Source organism: Passer domesticus, chromosome 2 (assembly GCF_036417665.1).
Source record: "Passer domesticus isolate bPasDom1 chromosome 2, bPasDom1.hap1, whole genome shotgun sequence".
Classification (NCBI taxonomy): Eukaryota; Metazoa; Chordata; class Aves; order Passeriformes; family Passeridae; genus Passer; species Passer domesticus.
The window spans coordinates 40,649,152-40,670,191 of record NC_087475.1 but is presented as its reverse complement, the minus strand read 5'-3'; the positions used below and the strand labels follow the sequence as shown (position 1 = coordinate 40,670,191).

Here is a 21,040-nt window from a genome sequence, read left to right as displayed (position 1 = left end):
CTGCAGCAGGGGCAGGCTAATTGACATTCCTCCTTCTTTCTATTTTTTTTTTTTAATTCCCATAGGCCATCTACTTCCCTCTTAATTGCACAAGTAGCTTTCCTCAGTAACTGTGCATTGATTCCACATTAAAACCCCTTTCCACAAATGAGGCATTACAGCTGCCCCTGCACAATCAGACAGAGAAAAACCTTCACCCTGCCAAGCATTCTGTTAAGTGGTCAGCTCTGCCTTGGAGTGTGCAAAAATGGGGTTACAATCTAGCTTGAACTTTCTGCAACCAAAATTCAGCATCACAGAAACATAAAATCAGAAGATATAAAATTACATTTTTTTACAAGCAACAATTACAAGAGACTTTACAAATTATAATTTCTCAAGATCAGTGATACTAATTTATAGGTAAGGTATATTAAAGATAGTTGTAGAAGCAAGACCAGCTTCTGTCATTATTGATAAAATGATAAGATGAGCTTTATATATTTTTTTTGTATAACTCATGAGAATAACCTTCCAAATTCTAATTGTCCTACACAGAACAAATCTCTATCAGTAACTGCTGTTAATCACTAGTATATTAATAATATTCCTAAGAAACCATACAGGTGTTTTCTTCATCCAAAAGTGAATCAAATAAATTTGTTTGTCAAGGAATTAGGAAAGCTTCAGTCAGAGAAAGTTATAAAAGTTTTCAGGCTTAGTTCACAAGCTATTTAAAAGCTATTTGAGATTCCCTCATATGTACCACACAGTAGTTTTTTATTGGCAAGAAAAATGTGGGAACATAACAAAGCATAACAGCTGAAGAGGCAAAGAAAAGCCAAGTCTGGAAAAATCTACCAAAAATTATGAACAAAAATGTGGCTTTGTTAAGAAAAATAGCTAGCATTTACAATCACACAGGAAGGATTTACTAGAAGTTCATTAGCTATGTAACAACATAACAGCACAGACCAATACTTCTAAGAGCCATAATTACTATGTTGTGTTTGACATCTTTGTGCTCAGATGAGATGGAGAAGGGCTGTTCAGTTCACTCCACATTGCACTCTGATGCGTTTGCAGAGCTCGTGACCTGAACCCCAGCTACTGCCTCATCTTCTGCTGTCATTCATGAACATGAGCTATCACAAAGCCAAGAACTAATGTCAGCGTCCATCAGAAAAGGTTTAAGTTTATGTTCATGCATTCTTCTGTAGCTTAAATGGTTGGAAAATTTAGCTCAGAAAAGCATACACGACCTAAGAAAAGATTACATTTTTATTAAGAAGGCACACACAACCTAAGAAAAGATTATGTTTTCTCTAATGTACTAATTTACACAAAATATTTTGGTTGCAAGTTTGCATGTGTGTGTTCAGACTGTGAATCCCAAGCTAATGAAATTATGTGCCCCACACCTCCTTAACACCTTGTCCGCCCAACTATTTGAAACATTTCCTACATACTGACACTGCAAAATTACCCCTTCACAAAATTTCAGACTGAGCAGCCCCACTCCAACAGACTGTCATAACCAGTTCTGATTCCAAATAAACTACAGTAACTTCACCACTTCCAACTCATTCACTAAGGCAGTAACTATCCTTTACATTTTTTTTTCCTTAAGCACAGAGATAACAGAATACAAAGAGCATTTCAAACTTTACTGGTCTACAAATGAAGTACAAGGCAACACATCAGCCAGAAAACAAAACACCCTTTGCTCACCTTTCTCTCACTTTCAGTGTAACAGGTCTCTCTCTACCCATCCAAGCAAGCAACATGCCCACCTGCCAACCCCTGAGCCTGAGCTCTTATGCAGGACACTCTTTCTTAAGTTAAGGCAAGGTTTAGAGACTACTAGAGTAACATGGCTCAGCCACTCCTTTTGGTCAAGTTTGCCCTTCCCATGTGACCACTCCTTCTCAAGAGTTTGTCATGAGAAATTATACACAGCATGCTGTGGTGACAGGTTGGTTTGAGAGTGGTGCAGGATGACTGACCTTTAGCAGAAACAAAAGTAAATACTGCAAAATTAAACTGTGCAGAGAAGGACCATTTGATTTGTGTAGACAGCCTCTGCAGTTAGCTGAAAAGGTTTGGCTTCACAATTGGCTTAAAGCCACTAAAAGCAGGGCTGACACCAGAAGGACCCTTCCCCTCTCTCGTGGCTCCTTTCTGAGAAGTGGCCTTCTCACACAAAGACCAGCCAGAGCTTTTGTGACAGATCAGGAGGTGATCTGGCTTGAGAGAATTCCTTCCAACCAGGGGCCTTCCAGCCAGATTGTGTCTGAAATGCTGATCAGACGCTGTGTGACCACTTGGGGCAATTTGGGGAGTTTTTCAAAGGGAAGAATAAACACGTGCATGGTCAATATTGTCAGAAAGCTCACAAAGCAGGACAGCTACTATCTGAACTAGCAAGTGGATAGATGACAGCCCCAGTTCCACAGCCTGGTACCAAGGGAAAGTTGTCATCTCCAATGGGTAATGGATTTTGACACGGTGCTGCACATGATCAGCACTCTCATCCACTTCTCCCTGCTGCTGACGAGCTATGTCCATCCTCCTCTTAATTCTCTTCGGAAGGTGACAGGTGAAGACTGGAAGAAAGCTAGTTCTGGCTTCTCTCATTTTACCAGCAAAACCAGAGGAAAAGGATTACTTTTAAAGAAAATGCAACTGGGCATGCAAACACACACACTTGTCTAGCACAGCTGATTTAAAACCTTAAAATGCAGCTTTAGAAATCATCCAATTAATTGCAAATGCCTCTCTTTGCTCAGTCACAAAACTGGCTTGCCACACCTATAAAATTAATGAAAAGGAATCTTAAAAGAATATAAGCTTTGCTTATATTTTGTTTGCATGCTGTAAAGACAAGATGAAAAAAAAAAATCCTCCCTCATGAGAAGCTTTTGAAGAATCTAAACCTCACTGGAGCTGAGGTCTTAAATACAGACTTCTCCTATTTAATCAGCGAGGTACTTGATTTGCAGAAATACCATTTATGTAAAAATTAATGAAGAATTTGCTTCCTTGGGTTTTGCTTAAATGTTACTCATTTCTTTCTTAGTCATTTGTCAGATTCAAAAGGAAGAGGATGTTTTATCAGTTTGGACCAGATATGAAAAAAGAAAACAATAAACAACACACTGATACTGGCATTTAGCCAGACATAAAACAGCACAAGGAAGCAGATTCTCTCTCAGGCTCTTCTACACTTTAAAAAAAAAAAAAAATCTGGTCAATTACTTCATGTAATATGAAAGAAAATATGATGGGTAGTTACAGGATTGTTAAATACGATTTATGACCAGCAGACACAGATAAAACTCAGCCCAGTTAAAACTGCAACATCAAATTTATAGGCACTAAAAGTCAGTCTTTACAGCAAGGCTTAACTTTTCCTATTAATCTGCAGCCAACAACACTTTTATTTCTGTAATCTAGGAAAATGCTAAGAGCATAGGCGTTCATGGCTGGTCTTGAGCCAGCCAAAGCTATATTTTTGAAAGATAAAAGAGCAAATTTTCTGCCATACCACTTTGGGTTTTGCCTGAGTATTATAAGCATGGAAACTTATCAGAAATAGGAAATATTTTAAAACAGCAATCATGACACCCACACAGCAAGCATTTTAATCTGTCAGAATACAGTATATATATTTGGACAAGCAGTGTCAAAATTCATCAGATAAAATAAATTTTAAGCTAAGAGTTCAGTGATTACCTACACTACACATTACAGAAAAAAAACCCACAGGACATGTTTTTCTCACACACTTAAATTGAGACAATTGTTATTGTCCAATTCTCTTCCCAGAAAACAAAAGATGGTAAGGCAAAGCACACTGAATATTGTTAGCCCCCTGCTACAAAACATCATTTACCTTATAAAAACATGATTGGCCTATACACCTGCAAATTAACAAGTTCCCATAAGGAGGAAAATGGAGCTACAGGCACTAGCAGGAAGCAGATATAAATAGATGAATAGGTGTTATGTATTTCTTAATAGTGGCCTGAGGAAAGCCACTGTGGCCATACAGTAAGATTATTTAATACTAAATATGGGTAACAGCTCCATGTTTGTATACTGTCCCATAATAAACATAAAATAAATTGCTTAGCTTGAGGTTTTAAAAATTAATTCAATAACTTATTTGCATCCTAGAGCTTACTTTTAACTATTATATTTTATACTGACAGCAAGTTTCCAAGCAGAAAGACGACCTCCAAAAGATCCAACTTCCCAGAAACATCAAATGTTTTGATAAGCAGTTACTACTTGTGACCATCAAAACGCAGCTGGACAGCAGGCACACTCATCCAGCAACTTCTACAACAGCTAGCACAACAGCAGCTCATCCCAAGCAGGGTTTTGAGGCACCATATGGAAAATCTAAATGCTTTTTCCATGGGCTCTCCTTGCTTGTTAACCTCAAGAGCAAAGTTATGACACAATGTAATTCAAACCACAGGGACACAGGACACACAAACTGACATACTGGCACTGAAAGCAGCAGATGACTCTTTCCATGAACCCACCCACCTAATCAGGAAAAGTTAATTCTGGCACAGCACTCAATCAAATAACATTGTTTCAACAACACATGGGATGCTTCCAGTGATAGACACCCAGCTGCCTCAATACACCAAGAGTCATAATAAATATTAAAAAATTAAATTAATATGACATAAATTAATATCACAAAAAACCTGTTGCTTTCCAACAGCTGATTCTTTCTCATCTTTATAAAGAATACTTAATCTGAGTGCTAGGCAAATAACATCATATTTGCACAAAAGGAATACATCCACACTCAAAAAAATATTTTAGACAATAGTAAATGAGAAGTATTACTAGAGTAAACCTACTGTTTACTCTAGTAAACAGTAACTAGCTAGTTACTCTAGTAAACTACTAAAGAAGCCTACTGTTTCATATGCTTTTGAGGACTGCTATCTAATGTGATTCCCGGGTTTTTAACCCAGGAAACAAGAAGTTCTGCTGTTTAGAATTTGTTACAGCAACTAGCAACTTTGTCACTCTTAGTTATTACCTCACTGCACCCATGACAGGGTACCCACCTTCACTGTGCCAGTAAAAATTTACTGCAACATCACAGCCCAAGGAAATAAAAATGGACCCAAATGTCAATGTCAAATGAAACATTACACCTCACTTTTTGCTTTGTGCCTGGCAGCACACTTGCTGCAGATTACTTGTACCACTTTATCTATCCCAGGCAAAAGGGATCTATAATTATGCTATATATACACTTATGCATATATATATATATAAACAGATTAAGAACAAATTAGTAACTGAAATGAAAGTAAAGACATTTTTACAGTGACCTATGCAAAACCTATATGTTCTTCCCTTTAAATATTGACCTTTGTGTTGAATGCATGCACTTTATCCAAAAATGAAAATGAGAGCAAACACTGGAGGTGTACTATTCCATGAACATTAAATTAAGTAGTATTTGAAAAATTATAAGGAGGTACTTAAATGGTGATAAGTAAACACAGTATTGTTTTATACATTTTTTTTCTTAAATAAGTACATATGCCTTGCTGATTAGCTGCAGTACTCCAAGTATCTGCAGAAACACTAATATCCTCTCTGAGTATTCATAGGGGAATAAAAACAATTCTAAATAAAGTTAAACATTCCAAAGGCAGGAAAGCACACAGAAGATTAGCTCATATTGTACTGATGAAAATCTGGACCAGAAATCGGAACACACCCATCCAAAAAAACCCCACATTCTACTAACAACTCTCTGAATAGAACAAAACCAAAAAAAAAAACAGCGACAAGGAAAAGAAAGTTTGTCTTACTAGCACACATGTAAGCTTTTGGTTATACACAGTAGCAATTGCCAAAAAGTTACAGATGAGTATTACTAATGCAGACGGCCAAAATGTTTTAGTTCAATTCTTAAATACGTAGTGTGAAGCTCAATTAGGGCTTGGGGGGGACATTATAATTTGAAGATCATCCCATTAACTTCAACTACAGGCATACAAATAAAGAGAGGACCATCAGCAGCAGCAATTAAGCATGAAATAACACTAATTAAAGTTGAAATTTTAGTAAGAACTATCAAAGTACTTCTTTCTACTCATATGTAAGTACTAGTTTACCAATCCTCCTCTGAAGAGAGTTGGTGGATTCATTGCAGCTCACTTTTACTACATTCTCTTGTTGTACTATTAAAGTTTCAACAGAACTAAGTGTCTAGAAGTGTTTCAGACAAAAAAGTTCTTATCTGATTATTTCCCCCACAGACAGAAAATTCCCCTTTTCCTTCACTGGAAGCTACTTTAAAACTTTAAATTTCTCAGTAATCTACACTGAAAGAATTGAAAAATAAGTCCTTTAACAGACAGACAGATACTTTAACAGAAGTAGTCATTAATTATTGACATGGTTCTTTGATAATTTAAGTTACACTTTAGGGAGTTCAAAGATACATTAATTGGAAGATATGCTGGGCAATTAAAAACAGAGGTGCTAGAAAGTGTTTTAAAGCATATGCAGTTTCCATGCTAGGTTCAAAGAGCTGTTTAGATATGCTAGATAGAAGAGACTGAAAAGCAGCTAGTCTGAAAATCAAATTCCAAAGTCACACTCAAAGAGAACCAAAGATCTGGTAAATTAGAACAGTAAAAATCAATTAAAAAGGCAGACAACACACAGAGAATCAAACCTAAATCCTAAATGCAAATTATTCACAAGTAAGAATGCTGCAACTTCTCATCTGCATCAGATTAAGAAGTTTTTCACTGACAGAGAGAACAGGAATTATTAAAGGGAAGAGACAGCTTGTTTAAAGAATTCTTACCAGCACAACCACGGGACTCTCCGCTTGCACTTCACAAGGACCTGCATCCTTGCCCTTCTGTGGAGATTCTACAGAAAGCTCTTTCTTAGGATTTCTGTTTGTTCTTGCCTGCATTCTTTCATTGAAAACACAGACAGCAGCAAAACTGTATGCTTTTTGGCATCAAAGTAATCAACATGCCAGTGATTCAGTGAAAACAAAAGCTTTTTCCCTGGCACAAGCAGCACAAAGTACAAACTAGTCTAACTTCTCAGCTGCAGTTTGCTAAATCTGTTATGGTGGGAATGCATGACAGACAAAGGCCAGCCCCTAAACACGCTGTACTCCTCTGGGGAAGGAAAAAAAAAAAAGGTGGATCCATTTTAACGCCTTAAGGTTATGAGCCAAACACAAAAGAGAATGTGCATATCTAAAAATACTACATAAAACAGGCTGAGTCTTTTACAGCATGTATAAAATCAAGCCTGCAATAATTCAAAAATATTTTTAGTGTAAGAATTAGTCACTTATTGACAACTGTATCTTCTCAGAAGTATGAAACCCTAAGTATTGTGCTTTTTAAATTTTTTTGCATTAATGTCATTTACTCAGGTGCTATCAACAATCCACCACGACCCAAGGACATTCTCCCTGAACAGATACAATGCCCTTTTTTGAGGGTAGAGTGGGCATGACCCTTTTTATCTTAGTGCTAAATACATATTAAAAGTTTCTCTTAATACCAAATTGCCTTCACAGTAAAAATCTTACATACTTTACCATGATACTCACTCAAAATAAAATTCAAAAAACTTAACTCTTCAACTACCAGGATCCCTCTGCCTCTTTCCTCTCATCAGTCAGTTAGCTCACTCCTGTATTGCATGTTATTTTTGGTCATTCCTCACTCCTCAGAACCCTTCAACACTGTAGGTGTCCATGACTGATCAGCATCCAAAAACACAGAGAAGACAATGCAACAAAATGTTCAAACATTTTGAGAGAAGACACTTGGGAAGAAGACACTTCTGCAGCCATGAAGGCCAGCCAGCCATCACTCGCTGTCTTTGGCCAGCACAGAACCTGCAGGGTGTCAGCCTTGTCTGCTGAACAGCTTGCAGAAGTGTCTCCTGGCCTCAGGATATCCAGGCTACAAACAGTGCTCAGTAGTTGCTCTCTTCATTCTGGTCCTTAATTACAACATAAACTCAATCACAGAACGACTAGGTTGGAAGAGATCTTGAAGATCATAGAGTCCAACCCATGCCCCAACACCTCAACTAAACCATGGCACCAAGTGCCACATCCAGCCTTTTTTTAAACACATCCAGGGATGGTGACTCCACCACCTCCCCGGGCAGGTGACAAGTCATGCTTCAACTTTGCTTTTTTAACCCAACCTACTCTCTTACCATACCAGTACTTACAGCCACTGTGCAGCACACACATACAGTGGCAAAGTAAGAAGCAGCAATTTTATTGGAATAATTTCTGTGCAATTGCAAAGGAATTTTGCATGCAACCTAGCTGACATTTTTGGAAATTTTTAAGGTTTGACTACTCCAACTTCCCCACAGAGTAGTTTTAGCTAAATTCCTCCTGGGGAAAAAAAAAAAAAAAGTGAATGGTGATGAGCAGTTTTCTCCAGATTTTGAGAGGAATATTCTGGTTTTCCCTTTGTTTCTTTTCAACACTAATGAGTTGCAACCTCCAAGTTCACAAACCTCAGTAGCTGTATTTACCAAGCAAAAATACATCTGAGAGAAAATTCAACTCCCCAGAGAAACACATCCTTATTTTAGACTCTCTGTCTACTAAGGAACCAGACAGCTGTGGAAACTAAGCCACCACCTTCATTCAGTTCTCAGTTCTCTTGGGACAGTTAGTTATCTCAGTTCAATATAACTCATGTCCTAAATTTAACTTGTCATGAATTTTTATCTATTCTCTAATAGAAGAGAAAGTCACCTTAAACTGCAGAAAGAAGATGAAGTTGTGGAGAAGCACAAATATCCTCCTTTATTGTTAGAATTGTTAAGAAGGCACAACTTGAGCCACAAGTTTCTTATTCTTCAGACCTAACATAAGATGTTGATCTCCCCTTCTCTTCCCCTTCTCTCCACTCCCACACTTGTGTAACATACTCCTACTTCAGCCTGCACTTGTGAAATTCAGTCTGAACAAGTCTGAAATTGAGTCCACAATGCAACTACATTTCTAAAGAGTGGACACAAAGAAATGATAACATTTTAGTCCAGACAATAATGATTTTTTATGTTTCTGACTTTTTCTCTAGGAAATACAAGTTCAATCCATGTACTTTTTAAGCTGCCTCTCTCATACTGAGAAACCAAACTCCAGAAAACAGTACTTTATGAAGCTTCATAAAGAGTTAAGAAGGAAACCAGCAGTTTAGTCAAATTTACAAAACAGATCTTCCTGTGTAAAGCAAGGTACACAATAGTTCAAGAACATTTAGTTACACTTTTTATTTTGCATCAGCCCCCTTTGTTTTCAGAGAACGGAAGCACAGAACAGCTTAGACTAAATTACACCATTACTTGAGGATGCAGCTGCCAAACAGGAATTTGTTTCATTGAGATGGTCTGCAATTGTACTTAACTGCAAACAGAAATGCACAACCTTATTAGCAAAAGGCATTTGTGAACACTTACACTAATAAAGATTTTAAAATTACATACATTGTAAGTAGTACTTCTGCTTAATTTAACAAAGGATTCTTCTTCTAAATGGCAACATTATTTTACCCTGGTCAGGTACTTCTCCTGAATGCAATGCATTACTTTAATTCATTATAAATGTGATTTTCTTTCTCAGCCATTCTTCTTGTTCCTCTCAAAATGTGGTGAGGGACAAGAAGAAAGCCAACAGGCTAACATTTTTACCTGTGATTTTAGTTTGAGGTTGTAAAACCTCAAATTTAAATCACAGGAAAATCACATCAGTTTAAAGATATAGAAGCAATTTTTCCTTATGAATGACTCATGTAATTTCTATCTTGCATTTCATTCACTGACATACCTTTAGAAGAGGTTCTTTCATTTAACAAAAACAGAAGTGTGAGGCAGTACCTCTGGAACTCTACCCTGCATAAAACAGACCTTAACTGCCAAAATGACTTCCAACATTTATTTTCTGTTGAGGACTTAGTGATTACCTCAAGAATTTAATTAATGTAAAAATACTTAGGGGAAAAAACAAACAAACAAAAAACCACAGCAAAAATATCAAAGCAAACCAAACAAACAAAATCCCAAGAGACATTGTTTATCCAGGCATCATACAGTCAAAATATTTAAGCTACTTTAATAAAGTAGTGTATTGAAACAATTTCCCAATAATACAGTAAAATTCAAAAAGTGAAAGATGAAAACCAGAACTTTAAGACACGATGAAACTTTTACCATCTTGTTACGTGACCTGTAGTTTTAACCTCCTTAACTGCAATTTTTTTAAAAAGTAACAAAAAAAAATACTCAGTTTGTTGCATCGGTCAGTTGGTTACCTCAATAATGATCAACAGAATATCCAGGAATATAACACATACACAAAAAATATCACTGTACAAAAACTGACTGCATTTCCAACATGGCTCTCAAAACTACAGGAAATTACTAGAGACCTATCTGCAAAAAACCTCACAATATTATGGAAACAGTGCAATTCATCTTTTTACAAACACTGTGGCTTGAAGGACTTCACATGGCACTTCTAGCAACCATAGTTTTTACAACACTTCCAACAGCCAAATATTTGGTTCTCTTCTTACATCATACAGTCCTAAGGAACAGGCTCAGTAATTACAAAATTACATATGTAACAAAGGTCTCAGTAGTTCTGGCATACCCCAGTGATTCATCCAGCCAATCTGCTGTCCAAAAGACAAATTATTTGAGTCCTTCAAATCAATTTTCAGTTCAGTAACTTAGTTCATGCACAATACCACAAAATAAAAAGTGAGTGATGGTAAGGGAACAGGCAGCATATGAGAACTTCCTTTGAACTTTAATGGAAGAATAGATGACTACCCAACCTCCATGTAGGAACAGTCTAAAATCTGAGTAGTTTGGTTTGATGGCCCTTCTTTTGCTTCAAGTCCCACTTAAAGTCTGCATTAAGATCACTAAACCTACTGGCTATAATTACAGGCACCAAACTTTCCTCTCTAAGCTGTTCTAGGAAAAGAACTGTCCTTAACCTCTAACAGTTGGCGGGGAGAAGTCGGGGAGAAGAAGAGAAGAAGGAATAATATTACTATAGGCTTGCATGTCCTGTATATGGGAAAACAGAAGGATTTTATATTATTTGCTAAAACCCTACACCTGTTCTCTGCTCTGTGGCTGCACTCTCCACTTTGTGTCTCTAAATTTCCTGGCAACTCACAGCATCTCTTAAAAAAATAATTCAAAAATGAGAAGGACGGATAACTGGAGGGGGGTTGGTGCTTTATTTTGCTAGGGCTTTGAGGGTTGGGTTTTTTTGGTTGGTTGGTTTTTGGTTTGGTCTGGATTTTTAAGGCAGAAGCTCAACTGAAAATATGGACCCACCTTAGCAGTGTGACAAGGACCATTAAAAAGCCAGTACTTCTTGCTCTCATCTGTGTTAGTACAAGATATTCCAGCACTGCCCTCCCACACCTGGCAGCCTGCCTTGCAGCTGTATTCAAGGCTAACATTTCACAAGTCAGTGGAAGATTCAGTGTTGCAGCTATACATATCTTAATGCTGCCAAGTTTCATAAGTGACCAACACATAAGTGCTTCCCTGGAAGAACATATTCACGAGTTCAAGAAAAAGGCTGATAGCAGATGGAATGCAGCATGCAATCCACCTGGCAATTCCCTGCCATCCACGCTACACTCAGATGAAACAGAAAATTCGGGAAGACTCCTTCTATGACAAACACTGCAAATGTGTAATTTGCAGTCCCACCAATAAGGAGAACATTCTCAATTGGAAACTGGGATAAGAAAAGAAAATGTGTAAGACACAGATAGGAGTGTGCTACACATTATGCAACTTTTCATGTTCACTTTCTTTGGCAAAGCAAGAAATAAGCCTATTTCATAATAGGGAGAACAACAACCACTCTTTGTAGAGGTATCTCTAAATCAGTATAAATGATGCAATCTCAAATTTTGCATTGCAGGGAAAATTACTCTCAAAACACTGTTTTTAGGGAGAGAGTTAAGTAGCCTGGACAGGACAGAGATGCTACACAGAAGAGACTTCAATCATGAGCAGGTTGCATCAATGAAAAAAAGTAACATCAATGTACAGGTCAATGTACCACTCAAGAAGCTGGAGTAAAAAAACCCTTTCTTTCAGTAGCAGTTAAAGGATTCTTGCAGTGAGTGTCTTTATTGGATCCACAGTGATTCTCTACAATGCATTTTTTAAAAGCTTTATTTCACAGAACAAGAATTTGGCTAAAGTTGTCAACACAGACATGGCATATCTCATTATACAGTAGCTTAGCTGGGGCACTCTCACATTGTGACAAATAAAAATCAAAACAAGTGTAAAATCACAGCAGAGCTAAACAAAATACAGATTAACTTTTGTCCATGTCACATATCTGCATACCATTACCTATGAAGTATCAACTTGTGGTGCAATTAATTTCACACCATCTTAGTAGGAATCTGTTTTCAGGCAAAACCAGACTTCCTTAATGTCCCAGAGGAAAAAAAATAAAAGAAAACAAATAAAACAAATAGGAGATGTCAAGACTAAAACTGCACTGACATATGTCCTTACAGAGAGGACATACACAGGCAGACTGACTGTGAGAACATTATTGCCCTAAAGACGGCTTTTTTCTTACCTGGATAGAACCTTATGACTGTCAGAAACTAACAGGACAGAACAGGCACACAAGAAGTGGATCAAACCCCCAAGTCTGAAGATCTGTCAAATGGCAGTAGTTCTGTGCCAAGCAAGCTTGAGGATGAGGGGGAAGGGAGATGTGGGAAGGTGCCTAGAGGTGTCCAATGCCAGGTTTGATGGGCCTCCAAACAACCTCTAGGGGAAGGTGTCCCTTCCAAACCAAAGGATTCCATGATTCTATGATGGACTCTAGACGCATTTAATTTCATGACAGAATAGGGTATCTCTTGCATTTCCTGAGACCCCCAACGAAGGTGACAAAATGATGAATCTGACTCCACGTTCTTAGAAGACTAATTTATTATTTTATGATCTATATTCTATTATAGAAAGCTATACTAAACTATATTAAACTATACTAAAAAATACAAAAAGGATACAGACAGAAGGCGAAAAGATACTAGCAAGAAACTCGTGACTCTCTCCTCAGAGTCCGACACAGCTTGGCTGTGATTGGCCAATAAGTAAAAACAATTCACATGAAACCACCTGTTGGATAAACAATCTCCAAACCACATTTCCAAGCAACAGAACACAGGAGAAGCAAATGAGATAATATTGTTTTCCTTTTTTTCTGAGGCTTCTCAGCTTCCCAGGAGACAAATCCTGGGCAAGGGATTTTTCCAGAAAATATGACAGTGACAGGTACCTACATCTATAGATGAGTTAAATGAGCATTCAGGCTGTTGCTAAGGCAAGTGCATAGAAGTATTAATTGAGAAAGAGGAGCAGAGATGTGAACTCCTTTCCATATGCTCACGAAGTCCAGACTCTAGTCTTAAAAGCCCCACCTGTGCAGCTTCTCCACCACAGAGGTCTTCTCATTCCTTAAATCCATGTACAACTTTACAGGGGGGTTTTAAGAGGTTTTTTATGGGGTTTTTAGGGTGGTTTGGGCGCTTTTTTAAAATTTTTTTGGGGGGTGGGTTGGTTTTTTTTGTTTTGGTTTGGTTTTTTTGTTTTGTTTTGGTTTGGGGTTTTTTGTTCATTTGTTTTTGGTTTTTTGGTTTTTTTGTTTGATGGGGTTGTGTTGTTCTTTGGGGTTTTTTTAGCTCCACACATTTTGACTTCTTTCAGGGGTATCACAAGATACCCCTCTGCTACATTCAGGAAGAACATGTTTTCCACCTGGACGTAAACTAGTGCCATATTTTTGGGTTGGCTATCTTTCTGTGCTAGTTCAACATATATTGTCATGGATTAACAATAGATTATTCATGTAGACTTGACCAACTACCCTGATTTTATCCCCAAGCCTGAAGATTTTTTTTTCCTGAAGATAAAATGCTTAATCTTTTCTTCTGCATGCTAGTGCACTGAGTGCTTGCCAGCCTGTTTCTGATAGTCCTCTCAATGCATCTTTCAAAGACATGTATTTGGTACTACACACTTGGTGAATATGTGCTGCAATTTCCCCTGCTGAGAGGGCAGAGGGATATGAGGAAATGGACATTCGAGCATTCTTCCCAAAGGAATCTAATGAAAGGTCAAAAGAAGTCTACAGAAACTACCAGGAGACAGCCAAAACTACAAGTCAGCATATCAGATGCCAGGTTTTTTATTCAGCCAGAGCAGTAAGATGAAAGCAGATAAAAGAAGCGCTCTAATTCAAGTGACCCATGAAAAACCCCATGCCACAGTTAGATGCTGTACTCATACATATCTGTTTCTTCCTCATTAAGAGGCCTAATGCTCCCCTTGCTGATGAATAAAAGCCACTCGTAATACAGTTACAAGTTGAAGCGAGTTATGAGAGTGCAACAACAGACTAACTCGTACAAATTGTCTGCACACCATTACAGGATTGCTGCATAAGCTGTTTGAGCATATTAAAATAAAACAACTTCCACTTACTCAGCACAATTACTTCCTCAGAACTCTTTCCTTTTATATATTTCTACTTTATTTCTTCTAAACCTTTCTACCTCATATAAACAAGTTGATATTAATTTGCAAATTCAGACAGCAAGAACACACCTTAATATAAGCTGTTCATTTAAATGAAGGCTTTAAATTTTATTTAAAACGCAATACATATTAAATTGAGGAGAATCTTTTAAAAAAATTATACATATATAGTTTATTTTGAAATCAAAATATCTGCAACTTGAGTGTCTCCTGTGGAATTATTTCCAGAATGATGTAGCTCACTGCTGTCATAAGTCAATCTTCCCACATGCCCAGACTTTGGTGTATCTTAAAAGATGTCACAGTTTATTAATAAACCAGATGACTCATGAGCAGCACAGGAAAAGCAGTCACCAAAAAACTCAGGAACACCTAATGACGATGCTGCTGTCAAGTCAACTGGTGACACAGACTAAGACACTGCAGCTACTAAAATGTAGCAGGTTCAGTTTCCAGCCAACACCTAAACTGACCCTATTAAAAGCTGTGCACATACTATTTCAAAATGCCCCACATTTCTTTTCAGAAATTGTGTAAGAGCAATTTAAGTAAGAGATATTTTCAACACCAGACATAACAAATTTAAAGACTACTAAAAATTATTAGGTCCCATCTTGCACAAGCTACAGCCATCATACTAACTTAAGTATGTTTACCAAACTACAAGGTTCTAAAGCCTAATGTGAGAAATGCCAGCGCTGGATAGGCCATTAGAAGCAAACTGAGCAGAAAGCATTTCAAGCGTGGAAAAAAAGGAGTTGTTTTCTGCAATCTTCAGACAAATTATAAAAAAAAGTTAATGTCCTTCAGCACAGTCTGTCTCACTTCGGAATTTTCTAGCTCTTCCATAGGTGCTGGTAGCCACTCACCCCAGCTTCTTCCATCCTTGAATACTTCAAGAGGCTTGTTAGCACGCTGCAAACTTTTTAAATTTTGCTAGTTCTGTTATCACCACATAATTTACCCTTGCTCATTTTCCACCTTTATCACCCACCCAACAACATCCTAGCTGTTTAGGACCTAACTTGTACACTAACATTCAACTCTGAGGTAATTTTTGCTTATACAGTGATAACAAAAAAACCCTAAACCAAAAAACCAAGCAAACAAAAAAAGAATTTGAATATAAAAAGAATTTGAATATAAAAAGAAATAACATGCAATATTGTTCTGAAGATTAATTTTTTTAAAATCACAAGAAAATTGAGACAAATTAAGTAAAGTAAATAAGCATTCAAGCTGGTATTCTGAAACTATATCCTTCAAGTTACTACAAAATTAAGCACATTAAAATGTTTTCTCAACACTTGCCAAAAAGAAATATGCCCAAGATGGGCATTCGGGGAAAATATATTTTCATTAATTTTGGTGCAACTTTCAACAGCATCTCAAACTAAATTTATCATCTTTTTTTTAAATAAAGATCCATATCCATGTGGACCTAAAGACCCTACAAGATCCCGTGTTCTAGCAATACAAAGTGATAGGTTAGAAATATGCCTGAAGCTAAGCTACACCATTTTCATTGCAAGTTTGAATGACATGAGATGGACAGAAATAAACCGTACTCCTGAGAACACATTCTCACATGGGCTTCATTTTATCTTTCCTTCAAGCAATCAAAAGAGCAAGTCCTCTTAAGATAAAAATGTAATCAGATTTAACTAGATTTTAGATTTAACCCCCTGACATCGGGGTTAAAGGGTAAATAAGAAAAACATACGCTAAATCAACTGCTTTTTTCTCCTTACTTTCTCCTCAGAGGAGGTGATTTTTCCTTCAAGTGGAGCTACTTCCCTGAGAGTTTCCTTTTCACTGGAAATTTTCAGGTTTTCAACACTGATTTTACAAGAGGATCAATGTGTTGTTAAATGAAAGGACTCCCAGAAATTCACTGGTGCTTTGACAATAGCTCTGTATCAGGAGATATTTGATCCAAAGCGGCTAAGCAGACGTGATAGGAGGTACATCCCAATAGGCTAAGCTAAGGCATTGCAGCTCAGATATGTTACAGCGCAGACAAAGAGGTGAAACCACACACCCACTTGCATCTGTTGCAACAATCACCAAAATAAAAAACAACACAAACAAGTGACACTGCTTTTGGTGTCATTCTTGTTCTTGGCCATACAGGTTCTCTTCAGAGATGAGATTACTGGAGCCTTCACCTCCATGCACAGCTTCTTGATGAGGAGTAACAAAATTTCCCCCCCTGAAAGCCACCACTTTGGAAGGGAAAGAGCTAGACAAGCTAGCTTTCATAGCAAAGCATACAGACATGTAATTTAAGAGATACAAGTCCTATATACTTCTAGGAGTTCCATAAAATCACTTGTCACTGTTGCCAGGATTGCAGTATCTTCCCCCTCCTTCCCATTCTTCTCACAATCCCACTTCCCAGTCTTCAGGGCTAAATCTGCAGCAACTGCTCCCCAGCCTCAGACAACACCTAAGAAAGCAATAGCCAGTGCCAGCTCTGATTATAAGAGCATGACCTTTAAACAAAGGTTCCCGGATTTTTCTTGTAAAACCCTGACTTTTATTTGTCTGGACTACGCTGGTCCATTACAATGACCAGGAAGTCATTCTGACTCCTTGATTCCACACACTCCTCCATACTAACATTCAGGTATTTTTCCCCAGAAAACATCTTCTCTTAATCCACCATTTCCAGTTAAACCAAGCTAATAAAGCCATACTGGAAAATTCAAAAAAATAATGCTATTATTTAAAAGAATCTAGACATTTTGGAGTTGGAAAAAATCCATCCCCCAAAGAGACAGATGTAGAACTTCAGTTGTAAATGGCAGATTAAGCACATTTTGTGTTTAATCTTGCCAGTTGGTACCAATTCTGTAGGATGAAATTAAAGAGAAATTATTGCTGGAACAGTACCATGTGAAACAAAGAAAAAATACATACAAAAACATTTCACTGCATACTCCAAGTTGCAGTAAGTCATATTATATTAAAAAAAAAAGTATTTCTTCATTCAGCCACCTAACTATCTGTAGAATTCCAGGCCAGTAAGGGTGTTAGGTCTTAAATTCAATGGGTCACCAAAGTATTTGCAAGTACTCATTACACAAAATTTAACAAATTTCTAACAATATTCTTTATGAGGCTAACTTAAAAATGGCTAACAGTGTAAAAAGGCTTCTAATACCCAGAGGAAGCCATTTTATTTGTAATATCAAACTATATTAAGCAAATGCAATGCTATCATGAAGGATAATATACATACTATAAGTTATTTAAAGCATCTGAAGACAGTTCAGATTATTCTGTGTTTTCTCCTAGAAGCTTGTGTGTGTATCCATGAATAAAAATATACATACATGTATGCATACATACACACACGTGTATATAGATTGATTCACACACCTTTTTTTTCCCTTAAATTTCAGTTCAGCAAAAAAAGGACCTGAACAGCACAAAGGCAACAAAAGCTTTATGAAATTTCTAAAGACTTTCCAGAGCTGCAGTTGCACAGCATGGGTATGCCAGCCAGATAACAAGCTCAAAATCTGTCCAGCTATTTCAGTGTACCACGCCCCTCTCATCCCAACTACTGAGACAGTGACAAAGCAATTAGCAAGTAAACTCAAATTGGTTTGAATTAATGTTAAAATCCTTGACTAGCCCAATTGTGAAGCAAGCTAAGCACACTAGTTAGCTCTTGCAATTCCACCCCCTCAAGCTTAAATGTAATACACCTGACGCACGAACACGTCATGAACCTGGGGGGTACAAAGACCACAGTCTCACTTTAAAGCCTGGTTTCTATATATGAGGAAACACCTAGAAAGCTTTTCAGAGCAAAGCAGGTTCAGGAAACACTTATTGCTACCTTTAACCATTTTTTTTTTCCTTCTAGAATGCTCCTTTATCCCTTTCAGGAAGTTAAACAGAAATAGAACAGTTAAACCATTTCAGAGGAAAAAAATACACTCAAATCCATAAGAAAAAAAATAAACCTTAAATGCTGGGTTACTGTTTCCTCAACAATGCCTTTCTCAGTTTTTTCAAATAACATAACCATCAGTTGTTCCTCAGTCCAAGTGCCAAATACATTCCAAGAGTATGTTTAGAAAGATGTAAGAGCAGACAATCTTCTACAACAATTAGAGAGTAGAAACTCTTCAGAGCTATCAATACAAATCTAAATGATATATGGAATATGAATCTTAGGCTTTAATATTACAGCTGCATGCACACATACATAACATGCCACATACATGCACAAACATCCTACAATATCAGGACAAGATATGTATCCCTGTCTGTACATAGCAGATGTTAAATAAACATGCTATTCTGGTTTTAGTTTAGCTTTCAATTAGAAGATAAAATTATTAATGAAACAAGTTTTTATTTACCAGGAATGAATGAATCAATATTTCTGAATCTTCATCTGGCAAGCTGAATGCTGTGTATTCAAGGGCATTGTTTTCCCCTTGCTGTTTGCATATGTAACCACAGTTTCTCTCAAAAACTGTACGAATGCCTTTAAACAGAATCACACTTGTCGTGCAACCCATTCCCAATCTGTTGAATTTTGCATTTCTAGCAGCCCTGATTGCATTTGCAGAATGTCTTCTTCCGTTGCTCGACTCGAGTAATTTTCCTGTGCTTTGCAGAAATATTTCTTTGTACAATCCTCATTATGTCCCACATTTAGTATCTTCCTCGACTAGAAACCATCAGCTGCTGAAATGTAATCCTATTTCCTTAAGCCAAATACTGCCAAAAATCCAGCCGCTGAAGACAAAAAATCAGAGGGCGATGAGAAGCAAAGGATACCTCAGCTGTAGAAGGTAGGAGGCTTTCAGCATGTGCTGCACTCCACCAGAGAGATGAAAAGATATTCCAAGGGGTTATGGAAAGAGCTCCTGTATTCAGAGATCCTCAGAACATAATCAAAGATGAAAGGAAACTGCAAAGATACTGCTGCAGTTTCTGCTGCCAGCCACAAAGAATCCTCATCTGCTGCAAGAAAGCAGTCTCCCAGAATGCTTAGCACAGAGTTCGTACTGGCAAACACTTCTTTACTTGACCTACATGTGCTTTTTAATGTCTGAAACAAAAAGCTTCAACATAAAACACTGGAAATATGAGGGGGAAATTCTTTAATCACAGCTGCTATGCAAAGAAAACAGCACCCTATACACACTTCTTTCAATCAAATCTCTATGTCAGAGCATGCTATTATCAGTTCAGGCAAACCACAAGGGAGCTGAAGACTGTTTTCACTTTTCCCTTTCTTTCTTTCTTACATGCAAAGTGAACTGTCAATTCCCACCTGCCAAAAGCTGAATTTATTAGTCCTTGATTGCAAATAATCCATAGTCACAAAATTGAAAAAAAAAAAAAAAAAGAAAATGCTATCTCGTTCAGATTAACATCCATTTCTAAAACAAAAACATAGAATGAAATTTAAAATACATACATTTCTTGGTTTTATAGTGACTCACACCTGTACTGATTGAATTTATCACTACAGGACACTAGTTCACATACTGCAACAGTATCCGCTGTACAAGTACATAAATATCTTTAACTGACACTGAGAATGTTAATTTTTTAAAAATACTTTTAAAGGCAAGCAATTTGCAAAAAAACCCTGTCCCAATCCACATCATAAGAGTGCTGTATCACCCTGTCAGAAAGTGCTGGTGAGTTTTATATTTCTGCTAAACTGAAAGCACTGAGTATTCACTTACTTACTTACCAAATTGTAAAACTGGATGAAAAAGTGATCTTACAGAATCACAGTTGTTGCAGTGGAGTTAAAACAAGCTAAATTAAAAGCATGAAGGGAGGGAATAAACAGATACAAGATGTCAGCTACAGAATTGTCCCCATGAAAATTTTCTTCTCAAGGAAATATTTGCAAGCTATAATGACACTTCACAAAAAATATTTCAAACTTAATAGCATTTTCCCCTGACATCTGCCTAGCTAATACATGTCAATATGCTTCTCATTACATTTCTAACCTAGATAAAACATAATAACATGCAGACACATCAATTAAAAAACCCCAAAAACCCAACAATACTTGACAGTGATCCAATACTTGACAGTATTTCCTGTCAGTCCTATATTCAGAAAGGCAGAAGTTAGACCATTTCTCGTACTGGGAGAAATACCAATTGTTTTAAGGCAGTTCTGCTAATAATGAACAGCTTTATCATGAGGGAGAACAAAGAAGGTCATGGCAAAGAATTTGGCATGAATTCTACTATGAAGGACAGAGATCCTTCATACATAACCATGAACCCTGCGCAGCAACGTCTCCCTACCTATCCTACCCTCTTTGAAAAGAAGTAGGTCAGTGAGGGAAATGCAGTGCTCCATTCACTAAGGCTGGATAACGACATCCTTACAAACATGCAAGGGA

The 21,040-nt window shown here is 37.2% G+C and overlaps 1 protein-coding gene across 13 annotated transcripts in view; it reads right to left on the bottom strand.

Moving 5' to 3' along the window:
* Window positions 1-21,040, bottom strand: part of DOCK9 (dedicator of cytokinesis 9) — a 112,788-nt gene that overhangs the window by 75,463 nt on the left and 16,285 nt on the right. For 3 of the 13 annotated variants that reach the window (XM_064408376.1, XM_064408380.1, XM_064408381.1), the window contains exon 1: window positions 19,017-19,641. The exons of 3 other annotated variants lie outside the window; for them this stretch is intronic. In XM_064408376.1, the coding sequence (XP_064264446.1) occupies window positions 19,017-19,178 (162 nt within the window). In that variant the 5' untranslated portion in view covers window positions 19,179-19,641. Of the gene's footprint in view, window positions 1-6,841; window positions 7,114-19,016; window positions 19,644-21,040 lie in introns of those variants that run through there. 7 more of the 13 variants (XM_064408377.1, XM_064408383.1, XM_064408385.1 and 4 more) reach the window with 4 other exon arrangements.